The 23,890-nt window shown below is 32.2% G+C and overlaps 2 protein-coding genes across 2 annotated transcripts; one reads left to right on the top strand and one right to left on the bottom strand.

Annotated features, from left to right (window-relative positions):
* Positions 1-4,490: 4,490 nt before the first annotated feature.
* On the bottom strand, positions 4,491-11,093 carry LOC114389016. The gene is made up of 12 exons (XM_028349597.1): positions 10,933-11,093; positions 10,095-10,188; positions 9,225-9,694; positions 8,919-9,015; positions 8,604-8,717; positions 8,245-8,529; positions 7,258-7,376; positions 6,646-7,170; positions 6,260-6,368; positions 5,579-6,162; positions 5,061-5,228; positions 4,491-4,973 (listed from the first exon to the last, which is right to left on the bottom strand). Exons 3-12 carry the CDS (start codon positions 9,683-9,685, stop codon positions 4,778-4,780), a joined length of 2,658 nt encoding a protein of 885 aa, XP_028205398.1. The 5' UTR covers positions 9,686-9,694; positions 10,095-10,188; positions 10,933-11,093; the 3' UTR covers positions 4,491-4,777.
* Positions 11,094-20,172: 9,079 nt separating this feature from the next.
* Positions 20,173-21,875, top strand: LOC114389544 (F-box/LRR-repeat protein 4-like). Its single transcript, XM_028350237.1, has one exon. It carries the CDS (start codon positions 20,326-20,328, stop codon positions 21,706-21,708), a length of 1,383 nt encoding a protein of 460 aa, XP_028206038.1. The 5' UTR covers positions 20,173-20,325; the 3' UTR covers positions 21,709-21,875.
* Positions 21,876-23,890: the final 2,015 nt, after the last annotated feature.

Genomic DNA, 23,890 nt, shown 5'->3' on the forward strand with positions numbered 1-23,890 from the left:
TATATGTTAAACTGTTGTGGTGACTTCTAATGGGATGGGATGTGGCTCTTTAAGGGCATGGTGAGATGTATCTAGAATGACACTATGTGACTATATGCTAGAATGAATATTTCCTTTAACCATAGATTGATGTATGGTGATTGTTTGGGAGTAAAACTTGTGTAAGAAAAGTAGAGTTACCACAAGAGAGAGTTATAAAATTAAGTAACTTATTGTTTAAAGAATGAATCTTAAGATATTAGAGAAGATAAACTAGTGTAGTAAGCGATTACAAGGGTTAAGTCATAGGAAAGTGTTTATGATCAATGGATGTAAACCCTACTATATAAATGATAGAGTTTGATAGAGACCTAGAGGGGATAAAACCATGAGAAACAAATGATTGGGTTGTTCTAGTAGAGAAGTCTAACCCAAACTTAGAGTTCCTAGAGCACTCACTGAAACATTATGTCTCACCCCTTTTAAGTTCCCTTCTTTTTCAAGAAAACAAGTGACAATATGTGTCATTGGAGCATGGAATCTTGTCTTGGAAGATGTTGTTTTATATCTCTATGTATTTCCTTTTATGTTGTATCATGCATATGAGATGAGTTGTATTTTGTATAATAGATGGAATCAAGTTGTAATTTTATAAGTTTACTCGTTAGCTTTTGCATGATGACATCATATGAATGCTTTTCATTTTTACGTCTTAAAAAATCTTAAGCTTAGTTACGATAATACCCTTAGGGTGTTACAATTACAAAAATGGCACACATAAGAATTGAAAATTATTTAGTGGATCAACTTACCACTAGACCACCATGATTAATTAGATCAACAATATATGAAAGCGTGTGATGCATCTACAACAAAAATATTTTACATTAACATTGATGATAAGTCACTGTTATATTTATCCCATTAACATTGATGATAACTCTCATTTTAATAATGGTTAAGTTGAAGAGTTTACAATATCAGAGTTATATTTCCCCAGATTAATTTCTTTAGAAATGAGTTGTGATTAAATTTGTTTGTGATTGAATTGTTTGTAGAGTGTGATTTGATTAAAAATCACAATGATAATTTATTTATTGTGTGCGTAGATATTTAATTCTATTAGAATAATTGTTTGTGAGTATCTTGTAGAGTTATTCTTACATAATTTGTTTTCAAGTGTGATTTAACTGTTTTGTTTGACAGTTGATTAAATTACTTCAATTCTAAGTTATTCCAAAAATTTGGGCCATGAGAAAGGTGAGGTTACCCAAAAGATTTAATTTTTTGGACCAGTCTCAATAATCCAATCCTATATTAAAATCTACCAATTGGTTTTTCATGAAATGGGTCTTGTTCTAAACTAGGCAGAATTTTCAACAACTTTTATGTTGGATCCATTGAGAGATGAGGTCGAATTGAGACTCATTTTTTACATGTAAGGTGATTGCCTTATTTTGTAAGTTAGGTATGACAGGGTGTGATTTTTTTTCCATGAGAAAGGTGAGGTTACCCAAAAGATTTAGTTTTTTGGACCGGTCTCAATAATCCAATCGTATATTAAAATCTACCTATTGGTTTTTCATGAAATGGGTCTTGTTCTAAACTAGGCAGAATTTTCAACAACTTTTATGTTGGATCCATTGAGAGATGAGGTCGAATTGAGACTCATTTTTTACATGTAAGGTGATTGCCTTATTTTGTAAGTTAGGTATGACAGTGTGTGATTTTTTTAATTTTTAGTCTCAACGGTTATCAATTTGAAATTATGTTTGTAGTTTATTAAACTAAAGAGAAAATTCTTTTCAACCATGTGTGTTAGAAAATTTATATATGTCAACTTCAAATTTTAAAGGCTAAGGCAATACAAAGTGGTTGCTAGGAGGACTTTGTGAAGTCTGGAAAAATGTTTGGATGAAAAATTTATTGGGAATGACATAGAATGAATTTTTGTACAATTTTTACCTTGTGGAAAAGAGGTTTTTGTTAGATTTAAACTGTAAAAAGTAGAACTCAAATTGGTTTTCAGAAGAGGAAGAAATTTACAAATCTTTGAACTATGTCAAAATTGGAATGCACTTTGTCTTGCTGCCTTGTGAAATTTCTAGGATTTTTGTGTAGATTTTTGCTATTCAATTGGTTTACTTTGTTAGAAAGCTTAGAGAATTATCTTCAAGTCTCTGTAAAAAAAAAATTCTCTGGATAAAATCATTTGCTAAAATTCACTGAGCCTTGAATCTACCATGTTTTCTAGGGTTAGGTTTTTTATGCTTGTTATATTGATATGTTAAATTGCCTATTTTTTTTACTAAGTGTTGGCATGTTTGATTTGCTTGTTGATATGTTTGTTGTGTATGTTTTGATCAGTATGAAAGACCTGGAGTATCTGAATCTCGGACAGTTATAACTATGGTATGTGTTGTTTTACTTGGAGACCGAGAGGTGTGATCTCAAGTACTGAATTGCTAGTGATTTTTGTGTGTAACTTGGTTGATTTACAATTGGGGACTGTGATTATTTTGTGTGTTAGACTTTGTTGTGTGATAGTTACAAAGACTTAGACACGAGTCCTGGTGTTTAGAAGTGTTTGCGGCTTAGTTTAGTTCGATTTTTCATCAAAAAATCACTAGATCCTAACTTTTTAACATATGGGGTTTGATGTTCATGTAAAATAAAATTTGAACCAAACCAATATTTTGTGGTTTGATTCGGTCCGATTTTTGTGATTTTTATTAAAATATTAATTCATTAAAATTTATATACTTTATTTTCAACTTTTAAATTAAATTACATTACAAAAAAAGTTATTAATAACAATCTACTAAACTTATTAATTCTACAATAAAAATATGTCAAATTTTCATCAATTTTAAATCAACAAATCTTTAAAAAGTTGTCTGAAAAAGAAAATATTTGTATAAATTCATGTACATAACATTACAAAACATTGTGAAACTCAAGTGATATACATATAAAACGAATAACACTTAAGTAATATAAATGTTAGTATAAGTGTTGTGGTTTGATTCAGTTTTAAAAATATAAACCACAAACTGAACCAAACTTATTGGTTTGAGAAAAAAATCATCCAAACAAATCCAAAAAGAATCGATCGGTTTTTTGATTTTTTTTTATAGCGGTTATTAGATTTTATTTTGGATTGTTTGAATTTGAACACCCCTACTAGCTAGAACTTTGTTCTAGTAGGCATGATACATCTCAAAAGACATGCATCGTTTGTGTGTTAGTTCACAAGGATTCGAACACGAGTACCTGTGTGACTAGGATTTTATTCTAGTAAAAATAGGGTGCTTAAGAGACGAGCAAGCAAACCCAAATACGCGGTGGGATGTTGAGATGTAATTTGAAAAAGTTGTGTCGGGATGTCATGCTAGAATTTGTTAGAGCTTGCAAGATGGTGGTTGATTGACGGGTTTCGCTCCACCAGGTGTGGGAGGAGTGGTCCTCATTCATCTTCATCGTCTTTGTCCTTGTCATAATCATTTTCTTCCGATGGACCAACAAAGTGTTTTGATGACTATGAGTGTATTGTGTTAGTCTTTGACTCTCTGTTAGCTATGGTGTTAGCAGTACGAACTCATCCTTCTAGCCCTGACCTCGAGCATTGTCTTTGACTGGGGCCAAGACTAGAGTGGAGGCATTATCACTAGCGGGGTTAGAGGAGGATTCTGAGTCGGAGGAGGACATGGAGGGGGACATGGAGTTGGTAGAGGGATCTGATAATTCCTCATAGGGATCCTACTGATGGGACTTCCCTATGAGTGACTTTATGACTATAATTTTTATGTAGTTCCTTGTCATAGGTTTGGGTTAGTGGTGACTGCTCTGAGATTAGGTATTTCTGTTTTATGTATATGTATGGGTAGGCTTAGGTTTCAGACATTTTGCTTATATATTCAGTCGTCAATTTTCATTGCGTGTACTTTGAGTTGTATTTTCACTCGAATGTATCTGTCCTTTTCAAACTCAATACTCTTTATATATTATGCCCTCTTTTGTGTAATCAATAATCTAAAGCTTATGCTATTTTTGTGACTCTACCTTTTGTTTTAAAAAGTGAATGGCTTATATCCCAGAACGTTATTTCGCATCCCTAAAATACTTCGAAAGGCGCATCTATTTTGACCAAGCGATTTACTTAATTTTAGTAAAAGCACCCTTTGAAGAGGATCTCCCACATTTTAAGGTGATATCTGACCAACATTGAGTTTGTAAATTCTTTTGCTTCAATGTAGGAAACATAATAATTCCATGAAAAATAATGTAATTATTAATCAACATCGAATTTATCACAAGTAAAAGAGTCAACTCAACTAGATTAAGAGCAATTACAGATGCAATCAACATGTGAGCAATCTGCAAGCATTTGGTGGGCAAGAAAACATTCATAATAATTCAACCTTGTTGGTTTTATGCAAGCCTCAATGGTGCTAACATCAGCATTCATACCTTAGTGTTTAGTTTAGCATTATTTTTTACCAACAGACAAATTTACAGACGCTTCCCAAAAGAACCCATTCAAATTAAACAACAGCCATGAGCCTCTCAAAATTTACATGTCATCAAGCATTAGAGCAACAAAACAAACATAACGACATAACATCAGTAGCATTTACTAAAATTAACGAATAAGTTAAAGGGCTAAATGTTGAGTTGTTATACATAAATGAGTAAGGTATTTTCTTCTTTCCTGTTGCTTTCCTTTTTTTTCTTGTAGGAAATTTTGCCTATATGACTCTGTAGCAACTTGCATAGTTTGGTCCAGCATAAAACCACTTTACAAGAACTCAATGTCATTTTCCTGATATTCAAGAACAATAGAGGCAAGAGCAAGTCTATATGCTGTAGATCTTAAATTCCTGACAAGTACGTATATTTCCCTCCTCTTCTTCATAGGCATCTCCTTCCACTGTTCTTCTCTCAAATTAGATAGTAAAACAGCCTCGCAAAAGCCCTCTGCTACTAGACTTTTGCTGCAATGTCATTGCACTGAGTAAGATTCTCCACAATGAGACATTTATATTATATATTAAAGTAAAAAATGGATAAGATTTCACAACCTTCCTTGAACAGAAGCTGTTGTGACAAAGCCAATAGGCCACCGGTGAGACATTCTAGCAATTGAATCATCTGGTATCTGCATTCCCCATTTACCAGAGGAATGTTCTTTGAAGTATAACCGCATAGCAGATTGAGACATTTGAAGTCCCTCTTCTCTTTTCTCACAACTGCAATGACAACATATATAATTATATCTAAGATATTGATATTATTCTGCATTATAGCTTTTAAATTTAGTATCTACTCCAAGCAACAGTAGAAGAATCTATGCTGCTTTGCTAGCTGCTATCCTTCCCCACATTCTAGCCTACATTTAATTAAGAAATTCATAAAAGAATAACTTTTACACAAAAAATAGTTACACATCATATTCTATTACCATGTACCCCGACAAAACATAGGTGTTAGCCAAAATCCAAATCAAAAACAAAATTTATGAGAATAATGGACCATATCCAACCAAGAGAGGAAATTATTAGTAATAAGAAAAGGAATTTGTAATTTCAATGTTAATTACCTTGAAGTCCATAAAGATATATCAGAAGGATATGGTGCACAAATAACTGCACCCTCTTCAAAACATCCTTCCTTGAATGGATTCAGATGAACTCTTACAAAACATTGCTTATGGTCATAAATGTCAGAGCTTCTATGTCTTGGATCAAGCTTTAGTTCACCATTAATAAACTTAGATATTCTAGCCTTTCCATCTGCTGCATAAGGAAACAATAACAATTGACAAGTTTTGGTTTCGTTGAGGAAAGTAGTCAGCATACAACCTGTCCTCACTACAGTTCCATCAAACGAATTACTCCCAGAGTCAGATTTTGAAATTTCAAAGTTTCCATGGCAAGGGTTTGGTAATGAATTAGCATTGATCAAATCTTCCCTAGTTGAAAGATCAGGAGTCTCCATTGCATTAATCACTTTGTCAAAAGTAATGCGAACAATACCCCATGGAGGCAGTATGGGAACTCTTAAATGCCTTGTCACAAGAGGACAGAGTTCTGCTTTTTTATTAAATGCAGCAGCTTTGGCTTCCATTAAGCAAGAGTATGCCTTACAATCTGGGAAATCTGAAGGGAAAAATGGTAGCCCCATCTGGATAAACAGAAAAAAGGTTTTTGTGCAAGATTCATTAGTTACATAAGTAGCAAAAAAAATGCATTTTCATGCAGTATAGGATGCAAATACTTACTTCACATGAAATCCAGTTCTTCTCTTGCAAACCTATTGCATGTGCCCCATTAGAGATGAGCGGAATCCAGAAGGCTTTGACCCAACTTAAGGGAAGTATAACAGACCATCTAGAAGACAATCTCAGAAGAATTTATCACATAGTACATAATAAGGAGGATTTTGACATAAATACTTCATGTATTGCAAGGAATCATGCTCAATCTCAGCAGGGAATTAAAACAAAAATTATGATTATTATTGTTCTTGTATATCTTAAGCAGGTGATCACAAATACCTATCATTTGTTTTCAAGAATACAAGCTAAGCAATAGTACTAGATAGAGTTCATAAACAACCTCAGTCATTTCAAACAAATTAAAAGGAAAAATAGATTAAAGAAGTTACCCTATAATCAATTCCTTCATATCATTTTTTAAAAGAAGAATAGGGCAAGATCTCGAGCACTGCACCTTAGTTGAAGAGTTGATCTCTCCAGAATCTATATCATCAAGGAAGAAATTAACCATACGTTCATGGTATTTCTCCTTGGAAAGGACATTGTCTTCCACTGGGGGCCTCAACCCTCTGGTGGTAGCATACCATAGATCGTCAATATCAAACTGGCTGTCTTCAAGTTTTGACCTTGATAATGAAGATAAATCTTTATTCTCTTCCAATATTCCTCCCAATTCAGCAAGCTCTTTGTATTTAGTTTCTTGTGCATCACTTGGAGTCTTAGTTGAAAGGGACTCCAGTGGAACAACAGTCTTCTTCCATGGCAATTCTCGAGGATCCTTGACATTAAGAGATAACATAGCACAAGAAGAAAAATAATCCTCACTTTTCAGTATGGATGAATTTTGGTTCTGAGAAACAGACTCTTCTTCAATAGGGACATGTTTCTTTAATTGCCAATAATTCTCTGAAATACTATAATGCCAAGAAGAAAAATAAGCCATTTCAGATCATTAATTCAAAAAAAAGGGGGAAATGTTTTGTCTAATTTAAATAACAAACCTTCCAACAGCATGCAATACTTTTTGAAGAAGTTGAAATGTCCCTAATCCAATTAATTCTAATTTTGCAAGTTGACCCTCAAGGGAAAAGCAATTAATTGAGATGCCCCCCTTCTCCATCTGAATAAAACAAAGCATATATTGTGAGTGAGTTTATATATAGTTTACAGTTCTATTCTTCAACTTTGGCAGGGAAATTAAAACCTTGGCCAAGCAACACCAACCAAATTAGTGATGATTCACTGACAAGAATTTTTATCTGAATAATAACATTTTCTCAACTTTAACATTTAAGCAGTTTTCTAGCAGGATTAATACTAATTGAGATTTCAGACAAAAAACTTTTCATATTAAGTTACATCGTTAAAGAAAAAAGGACAAGCTAGTGAGACAGAAGGACCTATGATCATCTGAATCTTTACACTGTCAGCTTAGATATAAATCCATATTAGGTCCCACCACCCACCCATGCTCATTGTTGTAATGAAATGTGCCACTGACATGAAATCCTTTCAAATGGACAATGGAAGAGAATGCCACAGTATGAGATTATTTGTAACATAAACCTATAGGAGAATTGGGTTCACAAATTTCTCCCTGTTTTTATGTTTATCAAGTACACATATTGATAGAATCATGAAGGCCACAGCAAAAAAATAAAGGAAAATAAGCCAAAGTAGTTAGAGTAGATATAGAATTAGTTAGGGTTGGTTTAACAGTAATTAGTTACTGAATTAGTTTGGTGTCTAGCTTAAATAGTAGAAAGGAAGTATAAGATCACTCGTTCTGCATTGTCACTTAGCATTTAGGAAAAGAAAATTAGCTTCATTTGGAAGGAGAATCCTCTTGTTTGTACTTCCGTTATTGACACAAATGATTTCTCAGTCCTTTCTATCTAAAATTTCAGACTCTGATTTTGGCTTTATAACCCAGACAATGAAAAAAAATACAATTGGAAGGTCCATAGAAGAAGCTAAAGAAAGTGAACCTCTTTCTGGCAGGCAATTTTTAGATTATCATATCCTTCTTCAAAGGCAGAAGCATGTATCCACACCCATAGGCGTCTTAATGAAGAACCGTGCTTCGTTTTGCCTGATTTTTCACATAATTCCACACCATGTTTGTTTAAATCATTACCAATATCATACTGTCGAAAAGAAGTATAATCATTTCTTCCATCTAGCTCAGTACTCATATTTTGTTGGGAACTTGGTTGCCACATGTAGGTTACAGGAGCAATTGGCTGAGAATCTGGTGTTCCATATTGATGCAGCTGTCAAGAAAAAAATTAATTTAGTTTAACCAAACCAACCAGGCAGTTACTGGAGTCAGCAACAGGTCACCTACCATTGCACTTCCATAGGTTACACTGGAAAGAACAGAGTCATCATGATTTCCAGGATGTGTTGCTGTTGCCAGATAGGGTTCCAGCACCATTCTTAATACTGACATTAATGAATCCTGTATACAAGAATCAGCCTTAAATAAAACCAAGAAAATTAAACCATTACTTTTTCGGGCTGAGAGCCCACAATAGTTATTTGATATGTTTGAATCAGAACAACAGTTTAGTGTGTCTTTTAGACTCAGATGTATAACAATGAAAAAGAAGAAAATTCCAACATAAAAGCTAAAGCTAAAATTAAAACTAAAATAAACTACCTCTGGACCCTCCAATTGGACAGCAGTATAATAGCTTGCATCATGTACAAGCACCCCTTGTTTGAGCCTTTTCAGGAGCGCCCTCGAACCTTTACCCCTGCATAAGCACATGCACAATCTCTTGTTAGTGTTTCCAAGGGAATGTTAAAACACTCACAAGCTTGTTGCATCAAGTTTCCATAATCCAATTCAAACACATTCCAACAAAATCAAAGTATCAAACAACCCTACACCATGAAATTAATTTAGTCTCAAGTTCCCCCATAGACTCTTTCACAAGCTTTAATTTAACTCAAAAAGACCTACCTTCCTTGAAGACACAAAGGAAGGTGGTAACCCCAAAGCTTGGTCATAGCAAACCGCTTTGCATGCCAAACATGAGTTCTCAGCCTCTTGGTTCCATCCCCAGAAGTGCAAAAACCATTCTCTGGGTTTTTCTTTAGTTCATATCTCCGACGAACACGCCGAGAAAGCTTCTTTAGTTGATCCTCCTCCAAACCTGATTCAGCAAGGGCTTTATCAATTATTCCCAGTTTCTGCCTCTTTCTTCTGCACCCCTTTCTTGCAATTTGGTTATTAAACGCAGTTGTCCTTCTTCTCTTGTTCCTTTGAGACCTATAATCACTGTTTACTCTATTTTCTATGATATGTTGAAGACTCTGGAGCTCGAGAGCACGTGATTCAGCATATTTCTGCACATTGATTTTTCGAGGTGGTGGTGGTGGTGGTACTGAAACTTGAGGTTTTTTGGTTCCCTCAGTAACCATGGTAAAAAACTAAGCAAAAAAAAAAAAACAAAACCATTAGTTTACAACTTCACATTGTACAGATACAAATTATGCTGTAAAGCATAAATAAAACCCTTGGCCTAATTGGACGGTCCAATCAGAATTGAATTTACACCACCATAGTCCAAAAGGAACTAAGCAGGGCATATAGAGATGTTGTAAGCGAAATATACTTAAGCAAGGCTCCTATCTGTTTGGTTTAATAGTATCATTTGTCTTTAGGAAACATACCAGGCAAACCAAAACTAGTGAATTTGACATGTGTATTTATCATAGAAAATTTCTCAATCCCTAACTCACAGATTCCCACATTGCCTAACTAACCAGAGAATAGAGATAACCAAGTCACTTGTCTCCAACAACAATAATGAAAAGAACAAAAGCATACCTGCCAGGTTAGTAGAGCCTAATGGTGTTGGTACTGGTAGAGCTGTACAACTCAAATGAACAAATTCTTTATCACCTAGATGCAAAAGTGGGAACTGCAAAGACATATCATGGAATACAATAGTTTAACCAATGTATTCAACTACAACTATTGGGATTAAAAAAGATCAAGTTACTAAAATCCCAAATCCCAATAACCTCTAAAAATAACTTGAAGCACAAACACCTCTCTTTCGAAGTGTTGTCGTTTCCAACACTGACCCACTTAAACACTTGTTCGACACTTCTTATTAGTTATCCGATTCAAAAATTACTTTTGGTTGGCTAGAAAACTTAAGCTGTCACCTTCACACACATCTAATACACATGAAAAAACATAGAAGGCCGATTTTAAAAAAATAAATATATGATTGATTTAGATATTTTATTATATTATCCATATTTCATTTAATTAGAATCTCTCTTTCGGTGTGCATGCGGTGTCCCCCTGTCTAGACATTAGTCGTGTCAAAGGGTCTGTGTCGGTGTTGTGTCCGGTGTGTGCTTCATAGCTAACTACCACCACAAGTTCAAATCAAAAGCAGAAGAAGAGATTCTGGAACAACGAAGCGAGAGTTGAGTTCCCCTAAAATCGTGTAGATTTAAAATTTGAAAGCAAAGAGGGAATTGAATAGAGGGAGAGAAGGAAGGTTTGGTGGAAGTTATAGTTAGAGAGTACATTCACTCGCCGAAAGGGAAAGTATGGAGGATACAAACACATTGTTCCCAATAATAATAATTATAAATAGACGGAGATTGAGTAAGTGATGTTATTGCCGAGATGTGAGAGAAAGTTTTACACTGAAATTTGTTGCAGAGCAAAGCTTTGGATTGGAATCCGTCGCAATCTATTACGCTTTCACTGAGGAGACCAGAAAGAGGCGGCGGCGGGGTTTAGGCAGATGATAGATAGCACTCACTAAGCGGGAGAGATTAAATTAAATCGCATTATGGAAAATGCTATTTCCACTCCCCTTCTTTCTAATTACACTCCCGTTTTCTTGTACTACCATAAATATTCCCTGTGACCAAAATATTCTTATATATTATAAAAGGGGAGTGTGTATATAAACCCTATTCTCTGTATTCTATCCCATTGCTCTCTAAACCTTTCTCATCATTTTTTCCTTCTTTTTTTTCAATTGAAGGTATTAAAATTTTACCTAAACATGGTTCTATTACATTCAAATCAAGTGCCAAAAAGCAATCACAAAGAACATAACTACAAGAGTGATAGGATGGACCAAATAAGACCCAAAAGAAAGAAAATAAAATAGTTTAAGAATTTTATTGGTTGGAGTTAAATATGTATTTATAATTATAGTTTTATTTTACTTGTTTTAGAATAATATGATATTGACACTAGTCATTATCAGTTGATTGACATTCGTAGGACTATTTAAATGTACCCCTCTTCACCTATTATTACCAACGAATGAAATATCTCAATTTATGTTTATCTTTGTAGTTCTTTTAAATGGTAGAATAATTAAAAAAAATTATTCTAATAAAATAATCGTTGAATTTCTTATTTCATCATTTTTCTCTTTGACAAATGATAATCAGTGAGAAATTAATTACGAAACTAAAATGAAAAAGATTTTTATTTGAATGCATAAAATTGTATTGCTCATTATTGTTGTTATGCTCTGATATGTCCTCCACTTTAAATATTTTTTCTTTAAGTTTCTTACTTTAATCAATGTCCTAAACATATTAGTTAGTCATATTCTTTCTATTTTCATTCCAAATAAATGTATGTATAGATTAATTAAAGATAAAAAATAAGAGTATAATTGATGAAAAAGTAATTAATGTTATATTGAACTTTATAAACAACAAATAAATAAGAATAATTTTTTTATAAAAATAATCCAACAATTAAAAAGCATCGAAGAGAGTAATGACTATTCGAAAAGCAATAAAATATTTATCTAATGTTTCCATATTCGGTAGCTGAAACACAAGCCAAATGCATGAACAAAAAGCATATTATCATTCTTGTAACCCACAATATAGAATGAGAAAAAAATTATATATTAATAATGTAAAAAAATTTACACGTTCAATTATGATTTATATATTAAGTATGATAAATATATTAATTTTTAATATAGTTATTTTAAAATAATTTAAACAATAATTTATAATTAAATAATATTATAAAACTATTTTACACTATTAAACAATGATAAAAATAGGATTTTAAATATTATTATTGATTGATGCTCTTGGAATCCACTGTTGTGGCGGTGCTTTCAAGGATTGCATTTTCATACCAAAAAGTGATTAGTATCAATAATCCTTTTTTCTCCACTTTCTTATCCTAAATTAAAAATAAATAAATAATTATTTTTATTCTTGTCTATTGATAAATCTGTCTCATGAAAAAATAAAATTTAATCTCAAAAAATATAAAAAATGAGATAAATTTATATTATCATTATTTTTTATCTATTAATGTTAGAAAACTCATTTATATGATATACATAGATGAAAATGTCACAAAATTGATGTTTGCATGAACATAAGAATTAAAATTAATGACAAATGTTTTTTTATATTTAACAAGTTATTAACATTTTCATTCTTCAAAGATCCAACTTATTGATAAATATATCTATAAAATATATAAATCTAATTAGTTGACATCAACCACAAAATGTTTAGCAATAACATGTATCTTTTTCATTTGTAACTACTACTATAAGATGAATACACATTTTTTCTATTAATTAAAATAACTATTAATAAATTAAAAATCATTCATTTATATGTTTATATCGTGAAATTTAAGGGGTTAAACACGATACAGATTTACATCAATAAATCATAAACAATTACATAAATAAATATAATATCACGTTTTAACTCAAAACCTTAAAAGTCATATTTATAAATCTTATACTCATGTTACTCAACTTTTTCTTTTCGATATAAAACCTCACTACATATTTATATTATAACATTTTGTTAATTTTGATTATTGGAATTTTCATTAATTATTTTTTTAAGAAGCAAAATATTCTCATAATGAATATTGTAGTTAGGATAAGCTAAAAATAATTCAAAAATTTAATTAAAATAGTCAATAATTTAAGAATGGTTCGTCCATCATACGGATTACCCGATTAGTTTTTTTAAATGACGTGCAGGAATAACTGGTTTAACTAAAAATAGAAGTGAAAGACGAAGCAGACAAACTGAACATGACTGAGAAGAGTCCGAAAACAACACTAACGTCACATGTCAATTTTCTTGAGACGGAAGGTATACCTGCCGTAGCGGCTCTTATGCGACGCTGTTACTACTTTCCCAAAGACAACACATGTTTTCCCCTATTATATGCATATATTTTTATAATTTTTAAATATTTAACACTTCGGATAAATTATAATTTTATTCCTTTTAATTTTCTAAATCCATAATTTTGTTCTTAATTTTTAATTATAACATTTAGTCCTTCTAATTTTATAAATTTATAACTTTAATCTCCTGATAGATTATTAATTAAAAAATTATGATTATTAAAGATATTAAATTATTATAAATTAAATAAAAATTATTAATCATTAAAAACTTTAATAAAAGACTAATAACTCTAATGTGATGTTATGATTGGTGAAGTTGCTTGCGATAATAAGTATGGAAATAATATTTATGGAGAAGAGGATGAATATAGTGTTGCAAAAAAATTAACATTAATAATTTTTATTCAACTTTTTAATAATTAATAATTTTGAATAATTTATAATTAACTTAATAATTTAATTAATCATAATAATATATGAGGAGAATAAAAATCACCAATTTATAAAATTAGGAATCAAATATTATAATTAAATTACAAAAATATCAAAATCATGAATTTGAGAAACTCAAATATCAAAATTACAATTTAAAAGAGAAAAAAAAGAAGACATGTTAAACAATTTGTAAGAGATTTAGTATGAATGAACACATAATTGATGATTCTCACAATTGGTTATGAAACAAAGTTTGTTTTTTATCGGTAAAAAATGAACAAAAAGAAAGAAAAAAGAGTGACTTGATATACATCATATTATTAATCAATTTTATGGTGAGAGTATAAACGGTTTACAATTTTTTGTTGAGATGCATTTGTCATGGAAAACAAATTTATACCATTAAATATTTTTTTATTGGCAAAACAGAAACTGCTTAATGGTACAATTTGTTTTACATGAAATGACGAAATTGTAAAATATTGATACCTGTGGTTTTTTTTCAAGTCCCTTTTTTATTTAATTTTTCATCAACAAGAAACAAGCCACTTATTTGATAACCGATTTTGAGAAACCTGTTATTCATTCGTACTTGATTTTGTTGAAATATTTTTGCAAAACTTATAATATTGCCCTATAAATAAGACTAGCAAAATATTTTAAGCCATTGAATATTCATATTTAGCCTCTATCAGTACCTTAAATAAAATTGTTTTTAAAGAAAAATATCTATGGAGGAAAAAAATAGTCAAAGATAAATATGAAAAAATGAAGTAATTATACTCGAACAATAAAATTTAAACAATCAAAGATATATATACAAAAAAATTTAAAGTCATTGTATTCAAACAATAAAAATTGAAAATATAAATTAATTATAGGTGAATTAGTTTAGATAATTTTTCAAAAAATAATTGTAAAGCAAAACGTAAAAGTAACAAAAAATTCTTTTACAAGTTAAAATATTATTTATAATAGCTCTTTTCATTTAGCTAGTTTCTCCTGAAATAGAGATGCATAAATTCTTTTTATAAAAAAATATTTTACCTTCTTTTTAAAATATTTTTTAATATCTTCATATAAATTAAACCCATAAATTTATGAAATTTCACATTTTTCTTCTGGAATATATATATAGAACATTCTCATCCTCTTTTCTTACTCTTTAACTAGAAGATGACCCCACCCATTAATCCCCCATGTCCACTCACCTCCTATTTATTCAGATTCCTTTCTTGTTTTCAACTTGGATTCCATTCCACCACTAAATGTTCTTTTAAGCATATTTTGCCTTTTCAGAAATTCAATCATCACCGTTTAAATTAAGTATTTTGTGTTTCTGTACGAAAATAAAAATTCCGAGCAAAGTTAATGTCAAACTATAAAAAATAAAAAAAAACTAACACGTCTCATTATCTAAAACTTTTACAATTTAAAAATTATACTTGTTTTTTTTTTCAACATATATGAAACTAAGGTAGAGAATGAGCAAAACATTTGGTTGACCGTGCTTTTTTTTAGGTTTAATTAAATTTTTTATATTTGGAATATAGTTCATTTTTAAAAAATTAACTAGCATTTATTTTTTTCTCCAGATACTTAAAAAAAATTGCATTTTATTTTATTACCTGTCGTTAGGTTACATTCATTAAGTGATGACATGACTAACGAAATGTCACATCATCATGCATAGTCACTAACCACGTAATTCATGTCATTAATTTTTGTTTTTAAATATTTAAAAAATGAAATTAAAATCAAACTAAACCCCTCACCATCTTCAACGACACCCCTTCAAAGGCCCAACTACTCCTTGACCTCGAAGACCACTTCTTAACCCCCACATCGTCGCCACCCGCTCTGACGTCATCTTCTACATTGTCGACTACCCCTCTGACGTCCTCTCGTTTAAGGGAGGCATTTAGAATTTTGGAACCTAAGGCTATTTTGGAACCCTAACGGAGGTTGTTTGGTTGATGGGTGAAAGGATGAAGGGAAAGGGTGGGTTGTCGTAATCGTCGCCATCATCTCCTATGATGGTTAAGTGCAAATGTGAGGTATCCGCTATTATGTTCACGTCGCGTAGTGTGAACCATCCGGGGATAAGGTTTTGGAGATGCCCACATTGGAATGTAAGGAAATGTCAATTTTGTGTTTTGTTTTAGATTTTACTCTGTTTAATTGGTATTGTATTGTAGGAATCCAGTTCTTGCAGATTTTTTCAATAGGTTGATGATACTAAGGCTGGCAATAATGTTTCCACAGAAATGAGTGATTTAATCCATTATGTTCACGAAAATGAAGAAGTGAAGCTAAAACTTGCGTCATTGATGGAGGAAGCTAAAGCAAATATAGAAGAAATAGTATATTTGAGGGTAAAAATTGTTGCACATGAAGAAGAATGTTGTGCATCCTAAACTAAAGTTGCGCACTTGAAAAGTAAAATTGGAAGGAAAAAGAAAAATGTTATTGTTGAAAGAAATAGGGTGAAGCTGTTAGGTTTTTTATTTGTAGTGCTTTGGGTGTTCATTTATTTACTAAGTATTGTAGTTGCAACGAATGTTAGTGGTCATAGAAGAAATTGAGTTGTAGCTAAATTTGTTCATTTCTTTCGATAGTTGTGTTTGTTAAATTTGGTAGGTTGGTACTTGGAAAGTAATTATGTTGTATTTGATGTGGTTGGATGTTTCTGATGAAATTAGTTTATGATGTGTTAATGTCATCTTTATTATTGGCTTAACAAGGGCAACAAGGTCATGTTTTAGGTGGTTTATTGGTACCAAAAAGAATTTGTGGCAATAATATGAATCAAATTTGAGCTAGTTATGATAAAATGGTTTGTTTTGTAGGTACTTTTTTTTTAATAGATAAAAAAATTTAGTATCAAAATGAAAATGTTTCATTTTATAGGTACTACGATATTAAAAAAATTAATTTGGGGTAGTGAAATGTATATTTGTTAATTTGCAGTAAAATGAAGATTTCATTCATGGAGTTAATGTGATAGTATAAATATAACAAAAGAGATATCAATATATTCATAAGTGAGAATTGTTTGATATAAGCGACATGGTCCCAAAAGGCCTAAAGTAATAGTTAATGTGCTCATTGTCTAGAACAAATACATAAAAGGTGCAGTAAACTATGCACATGATTCCCACATTCCACTACAAAAAGTAAAAAATGAAGCAAGCAACATTTCCACACCCCCACAACAAAAAGTATTTCACATTGTCTTATTTTTGTCAATTTCTATCTTTAACTGATGCACATGGCTTGGTCTGAGTGTCAAAAAGTCCACTTCCCAGCTCAATGTTCCTATCAATAGTTGTTAGTTGAGAACCTTTAAGTTTTTTGCTTGTTGGTGCCTTGGTTGTTGTTGGTGCCTTGCGTTTAGAAAGAAGTTTATGTACTTTTTCATTTAAAGCAGTATTGTGCCCACAATGCCCCTATAAAAATTAAATTTGTGAAATTAATGCAGTTAGTACAAAAAAACAGTGAGTATTGTCGTATGTCTATTTGTAGGTTTGGCCTAATGATGTTGTTGAGGACCAATAAATTTTCTTACAAACTATTGTACACTTTTTCCCTACAAAAATAAATTACCAAATTAATTTATATGAATTTTCATGTGGTATGTTATGCATTTGTGAAAAGTTTACCTTATTGATTTGTGTGATGTCCTTATTTTTTATTCTGAGTCTAAGCTCCAGCAAATGCACCCAAAACAACATTCAATTGCCTAGGTTGAACTCCAGTAAGTGTACCATAAACAATATTGACTTCCTAAGTCTACCTTCCAGTAGGTATACCCTCATTTCCACCCTCAGTTGCTCCTTGACCTCCAGCAGGTGGACCTTCACCCTCACCTGCACCTTGATTTGCACCCTGAGCTACACCTTGAGTTGCACCCTCACCTGTATCTTGATTTGCACACTAAGCTTTACTAGGTTCTAGATTTTGTTCTTCAGGTACTATTAGAGGTGGCAATGGACACCTCCTCAAATTATGACCCGTTCTCCAACATTTGGTGCATTTATATGGAACTAGGTCCTTTTTTAGTCTAGTCCTATTAGGGTCCTCATCAGGCTCCCTCCTTCTCAATTTCTTTGATCTATCAGGACCTTTTTTGTATTTTAGTGGTTAAATGTCTTCAAACAATGTAGATGGCCATATATCCATACCATTGATTGATGCCACCTTATGGCCATAATAAGCGTCATATGTTTCCTTTGAATAATAATTATTCATATAATCCACAACCTTAAAATTTCTGAATTGTATGGTAGCCACTGCATGTCTGCAAGGCATTCCAACCAATCCCCAGAAGTTACACAAACAACTCTATTTGTTTATATCAATTACAAATTTCTCGCTAGAATGAAGATGAGTAACTTTGAATTCTCCATCTCCTCTCGAAGCAGCTACCCAATCCCCAGACTTTTCATATAATTTTATTCCTTTTTATTTTCCTACAATAATCTCCTTTATATGTTTGAAATATTACACTAACGTAGGGTATAACCGATGCGAAAGTAATCACTTAAAAAAAAGGAAATACTTATGTAATTATATAAAATTTCAGGAAATCTTAATATAATTTGCTCAAAATATGTTCATGATATGAATTTTGAGATAGAATGAAGGGTATATTATATTTTTAGTATTTTATTTTATTTTCAGATTTATTTGGATCTTTTATTTTCAAAAGTTTATTTTAGATTTTATTTTAAAATTTGTATCAAATTTTTTTTATCCTAAATCAGAAACCACGAATATCTTCTAATTCACCGGCTCAAATATTATTTTTTTAGGTATTGTTGTTGTTCTAATGAAATTTTATGCATGATGGGAATCAAACATAAGTTTTTCCACATATAGATTATTTTTGTACATATTAAGATAGTGAAAGCCTTACATTGTTGCACCGATTCTTTAAGCTAAATTTGCGTCAAATTAATCCTTTAGAAATAGTAATCATTTTTTATTCTAGGATACAAATTTAAATTTTTTTAGATTGATTAAAGTATTAGTTTGTAAAACTCTTTTAATTAGTTTCAACTATAAAAGTCAACCAACTAATGTTTGAAAGGAAAGGATGATAACACAAAATGCCTTGATTTTATGATGTGCAGTTATTTAAAAAAATAAAAATATAATTGTGGAATTATCTTACCAAAATTAAAGAAATAATATCATCAAGTAAATTCTAGACTTTTTTTTATATTATCAAATTAGATAGTTTCATAAAATTATGTGAAATGAAAGATGTGTGGGTGATTTTAATTTTTGATGAGTTATAATTATAATTAATGTAAAAAATATTTTTATATCGATTATAAATATAATTGATATATAAATTATTTTATATATTGACTATAATTATAATTAATATAGAAAATATTTTTTTTTACTTAATTTGATAAATCATGTGAGTAAAACTAGGCTTGGTTGTTCACGTTAAAAAGTATGAAATTTATATGGAGAATTTTAATTGAGAAAAGTAATTTATCAGAAAATTTAAATTTTTTTAATCTAAAATTTATTGTTTGGATGTTTTTTATGAAAAATTTAAATCTTTTAAATTTTAAAACAGAATTTTAAACGATTAAAAATGTGTAATTTTAATTTTCCCTTAAAATGTGAGAAATTAAAATTTTATTCTTGATAGAAAAATCTTTCAAAACATTCACATATTTTCTTTATAACTTTAATCCTCTCTTCCAACTCAAAGTTTTCGAAATCCTGTTTTTGAATTCGCGACGACTCTTCCCTCACGTCGATAATTATCTTCTCTTTGCATTCATTTTATTTCACCCTCACCATTTTTAATTTTTTTATTTGAACACAAAATTTTAAAAATAAAAGAATTTCAATTAAAATATTTAAAATTTTCCCTCATCCAAACACACTCTAAGGATAAAAGAAATGATGATTTTGCTTGTTCAGTTATTAATTAGCAAATCACAATATTGATATGTAAAGTAAGTCAGCCAAATCGAAAAAAATCTAATTTAGAAAACTACATTAAAAACCAAAATCTAATTTAGAAAACTACATTAAAAACCAAAAAAAAAAAAAAGTGGCTTCACCAAATTCATTCTATTTTGGATATCAATAAGAAACACTAATTACTTTTTTTTCTTTTCATATTTTTTAAGTGACACTTATCCTCTTAGTTTCTTTTGTCTAATGTAAGGTATCAACTTTGGTTTGTTTGTTTGTCTGTTTTTGTTTATTTATTACTTTTTAATGTAAGGACGTGAGTTCCACGTCCTCTTCACCTGCGTGTAAGCAAGGTGCCTTTATAAAAAATTCACTTCTCCTCTTCTCAATTCTCACCTAATCAACCTTCTCTCTCGTCAAAAACCAGACCTTGCTAGAACAACAACCCGTTCAGTTCTGTTCTTCGTTCTCCTCCACACGAGCACAAACACAGAGAGAGAGATGGAGAACAGTTTATACGATGAACTACTGCAAGAAATCTTCCAGAAACTTCCCTCATCATCCTCGTCCTCCGTCTCCCTCGTCTGCAAGCGGTGGCTCCGCCTCCACCGTTCCTCCACAACCTCCCTCTCTCTCCGCCTCACAACCCCTCACTTCTCTCTCATCCCTTCTCTCTCCTCCTTCCTCTCCCACCACCCTTTCCTCTCCTCCCTCTCTCTCTCCCTCTCCCCACCCCTCTTCTCTCTCTCCCCACACCTCCTCTCGCTCATCATCTCTCCCTTTTCCAACCTCCTCTCGCTCTCTCTCACCCCCGCACCCGTTTCTCTCTCCTCCCTACTCTCTCTCTCCGCCTCCTGCCCCCGCTTAAATTCCCTCCGCATCACCCTCCCGAGACCTGTTTTTCTCAACTGGCTCCTCTCCTTCCCCTGCCTCAAGGAATTGTCAATTACTTTCTCTTCTGATGATGAAGAAAGTCATGATTTTGATTCCGATTCTGATTTTGAATTGGGGTTGGGGTTGGAGAGTATTTGTTTGGTGGGGATTCGCAGCGACGATTGGGGTGTGGGTTGGTTATGGAGAAGATGTAGAAAGCTTAAGAAACTAAGGCTTCAGAGTTGCCAGGGGATAGGAGGGTCTTATTCGTCTTTTCTCAAGTCCTTGCAAGGTCTCGAGGAAATTGAGCTGAGAACTTGCAGGACTGTGGTTTATGCTGTTCTCTTAGAACTTGTGGAGCATTGTACCTCCTTGAGTTCCCTCTTAGTTCATGATGGTGGAAGCAAAGAGGGATTACTCCAGTTCTTTACTCAGTGTAGGTGTAATGTACGAAAAATCGATCTTCGTTTGCCTCTAGACCTCAACAACCACCATCTCTCAGAGATGGCGAGGAATTTCGAGGGGCTAACGAGCGTTAGGCTTCAGAGCTGTTGCCTCGTTAGCGGCGAGGGCTTGAAGGCCCTCGCCGCAGCGTTGAAAGGCCTGGAAGAATTGGCGCTTGTTAACTGTGACGTGGTTGAAACAGAACCGGGTCTGCTTGCCACATTGGGGCAGCATTTGAGGAAATTGAAGATGCTCGACTTGTCGCACAACGAAATGCTGCACGACAAGGAGTTCGTTTCGATGACGGTTTCGTGCGTTCATTTGATTGACTTGAAGGTGAGAGGATGCAAGGGGCTCACCAGTTTTGCCATGGCTTCCATTCTCAGGAGCTGCAAGCAGCTCCAGAATGTGGATGTTGTCAACTGCTCCGGGATTCACTCTGAGGCTGTTGAGTTGTTTGTTAAGAATTGTTGTCGTTTGAGAAGAATGGAGGTTGAGGGGAGCAAGCTCTCTGATGCTGCGAAAATGTGGGCGGCGAGTAAGTTTATTGAAGTTGTTGTTGTGTAGTTGGAATGGATGGTGAATGAAGCAAGTGTATATTTTCTCTCTAGTTTTGAATAAACACGTATACTTCACAGTTCGCACACCTGATTGATGTGTTTATCCATTCATTTCTGTATTTTATGCTTGGAAATCTTATTAAATATATGTAAGAATAAAATATGTTTTCCTGATATGAAAATGTTGGTAATTTGTTTTTGTAAATTTTTTATTATACTTTTATTATCATGAAATTGAAATGTATTGTTTTTTTATGAAAGATTAGAACATCTCAATCTACTTACTTTTTTTACATTAATTATGTGTATAATTAAAGAAAAAAATGTTACTTTTTATATCGATTATATGCCTAATTAATAGGTTTAGATTACATCTAATAAGAATAAAAAACATATTAAAAATTTAAATTTTAAATATTTTCATTTTTTTTCGGAGGAAAAACAATTTTCCCCAATATGTAAATAAGGCTTCGAATTAATCTCATTTTGTGAGATCAATCAAATAAAGAACTATATTTTATCTACGAACTTGGTGCAAGCTGAAAGAAGCAAAACAAGTGTTAAGTCATAAGTTTATATTATGTTTGAAACGTGTAGAGTAGATTCTGCTAAATGGATTTTCATATAAATGTACAAAGAATTTGCATACCATTTTGTGGCATATATCGGATAAAAAACTTTATATTTATGTGCGGAAATGAGATAAATGCAACATCTTTCTGAGCACTTGCTCAGTTTCTGTTAGAAATGGTTTGATATAATGTGACAAACACTGTTTATGTGCTTCATTTTGTGTGTACAAGAACAAGTTGGTGAGTGTGTGGTCCATCAAATTGACTTTTCTGGACTCATTTAAGGATTTGACTAGGCCCACTAGCATGGAAACCTGCATCCAGCTTAATAGGGGATGAGGCATCATAAAGTTAAAGGACAACTTTAATTAAAGGACGATGGTAAATCCCAACTGTAATCTAATGAGGAGTGGGAATCCAGCAAAATTCTTCGTGAGACATTAAACTTTGCTGTTTGATAGGGGAGGAATTGACATGCTACTTTGGTATGATTGATAACTTGCACGAAATTGTAACAAGGAAGTATGGATATTTGGCGGTGGAAATCAATGCTTGACAATTAGTTTATTTTTTTGGATTTCATGTGCAATCCGTGCTTAGTTGTGTTAACTTTTGGTTTAATATCATTTTTTGTTTATTATGTGTAGTAGTTATTTTATTTTGGAGTAAAGTATCAAATTAGTCCCTTACTTTTGAATGCGTTGTCAATTTGGTCCCTGAGATTTAAAAAATATTAAAATGATTATTGACTTTACATTTCGTTTGTCACGTTAGTCCCTGTCGTTAGTAGTCTCCTAACATTATGTGATGTGACACGTTATGTGCCACCTGGACGCACACATGATAAGCGTAATTGGAAAATAAGCAATGTCACGTCATAGGGACTAATATGACCTAATTTTTGTATATAGTGTCAGATTGATCCCTAATAGTTTTCAGTCTAATTGAAAACGTGATGAATTTTATCTCATCATTTTCTCCCTCCTATGGTTGAAGGATAACATTCGTGTGCTAGGTCCACGTTGATCATCGCTCTCCCAGTGGTGGTGGTTGCCATTCTTCGTCGCCCTTCACTGTTCATTGACGCAATCAGTGCTTTTGTGTGTTCCACGTCGATCATCGTCACTCTCCAGTGTTGATTGACGCAATCAGTGCTTTCCAATAGAGGTAAGGGTTTTGTTTTTCACTGCATTTGATCTTCTACCTATTTCAGTTGCACCAACATCAATGTCTTCATCAACCAATGTCTTCATCAACCCACAAAATACTCATGTTAAATCTTGCACAAAAATTAGAATACAAAAAACACCATTAACATTACTTACTTGTGGTAATGGACAAGTATAAAACAGTCTCCCATTATTCCTTGTCGTCCTTGCTGTTCGAATGATAGCTCTTCTACAACAATAGAAAAGACGATTTGACGTGACATTCTCCCTTGTGCTTGAATTAACAGACATGATAGACCTTAAAATAATAGAAAAAGAACTACAAAGATGGAGAAAGATGAATATGAGAATAATAAGAATTGGATGAGAGTATGAGTAGGAGGAAAAATGAAATGAAAGCGTGAATGTTAAAGTAGCCGTTAGGGTTTTAAGATTTTGGGGAAAAAGA

This window comes from Glycine soja, chromosome 16 (assembly GCF_004193775.1).
Source record: "Glycine soja cultivar W05 chromosome 16, ASM419377v2, whole genome shotgun sequence".
Classification (NCBI taxonomy): Eukaryota; Viridiplantae; Streptophyta; class Magnoliopsida; order Fabales; family Fabaceae; genus Glycine; species Glycine soja.

Bases quoted from the DNA above. Each gene is read 5' to 3' on its own strand.
- LOC114389544 (XM_028350237.1), top strand. From the start codon at position 20,326: ATGGAGAACAGTTTATACGATGAACTACTGCAAGAAATCTTCCAGAAA.
- LOC114389016 (XM_028349597.1), bottom strand. From the start codon at position 9,685: ATGGTTACTGAGGGAACCAAAAAACCTCAAGTTTCAGTACCACCACCA. The intron at 9,016-9,224 runs GTAGGTCTTTTT...GTGCTTATGCAG, and splicing joins CCTTTGTGTCTTCAAGGAAG to GGGTAAAGGTTCGAGGGCGC. The intron at 7,171-7,257 runs GTTTGTTATTTA...TTGGCATTATAG, and splicing joins GTATTGCATGCTGTTGGAAG to TATTTCAGAGAATTATTGGC.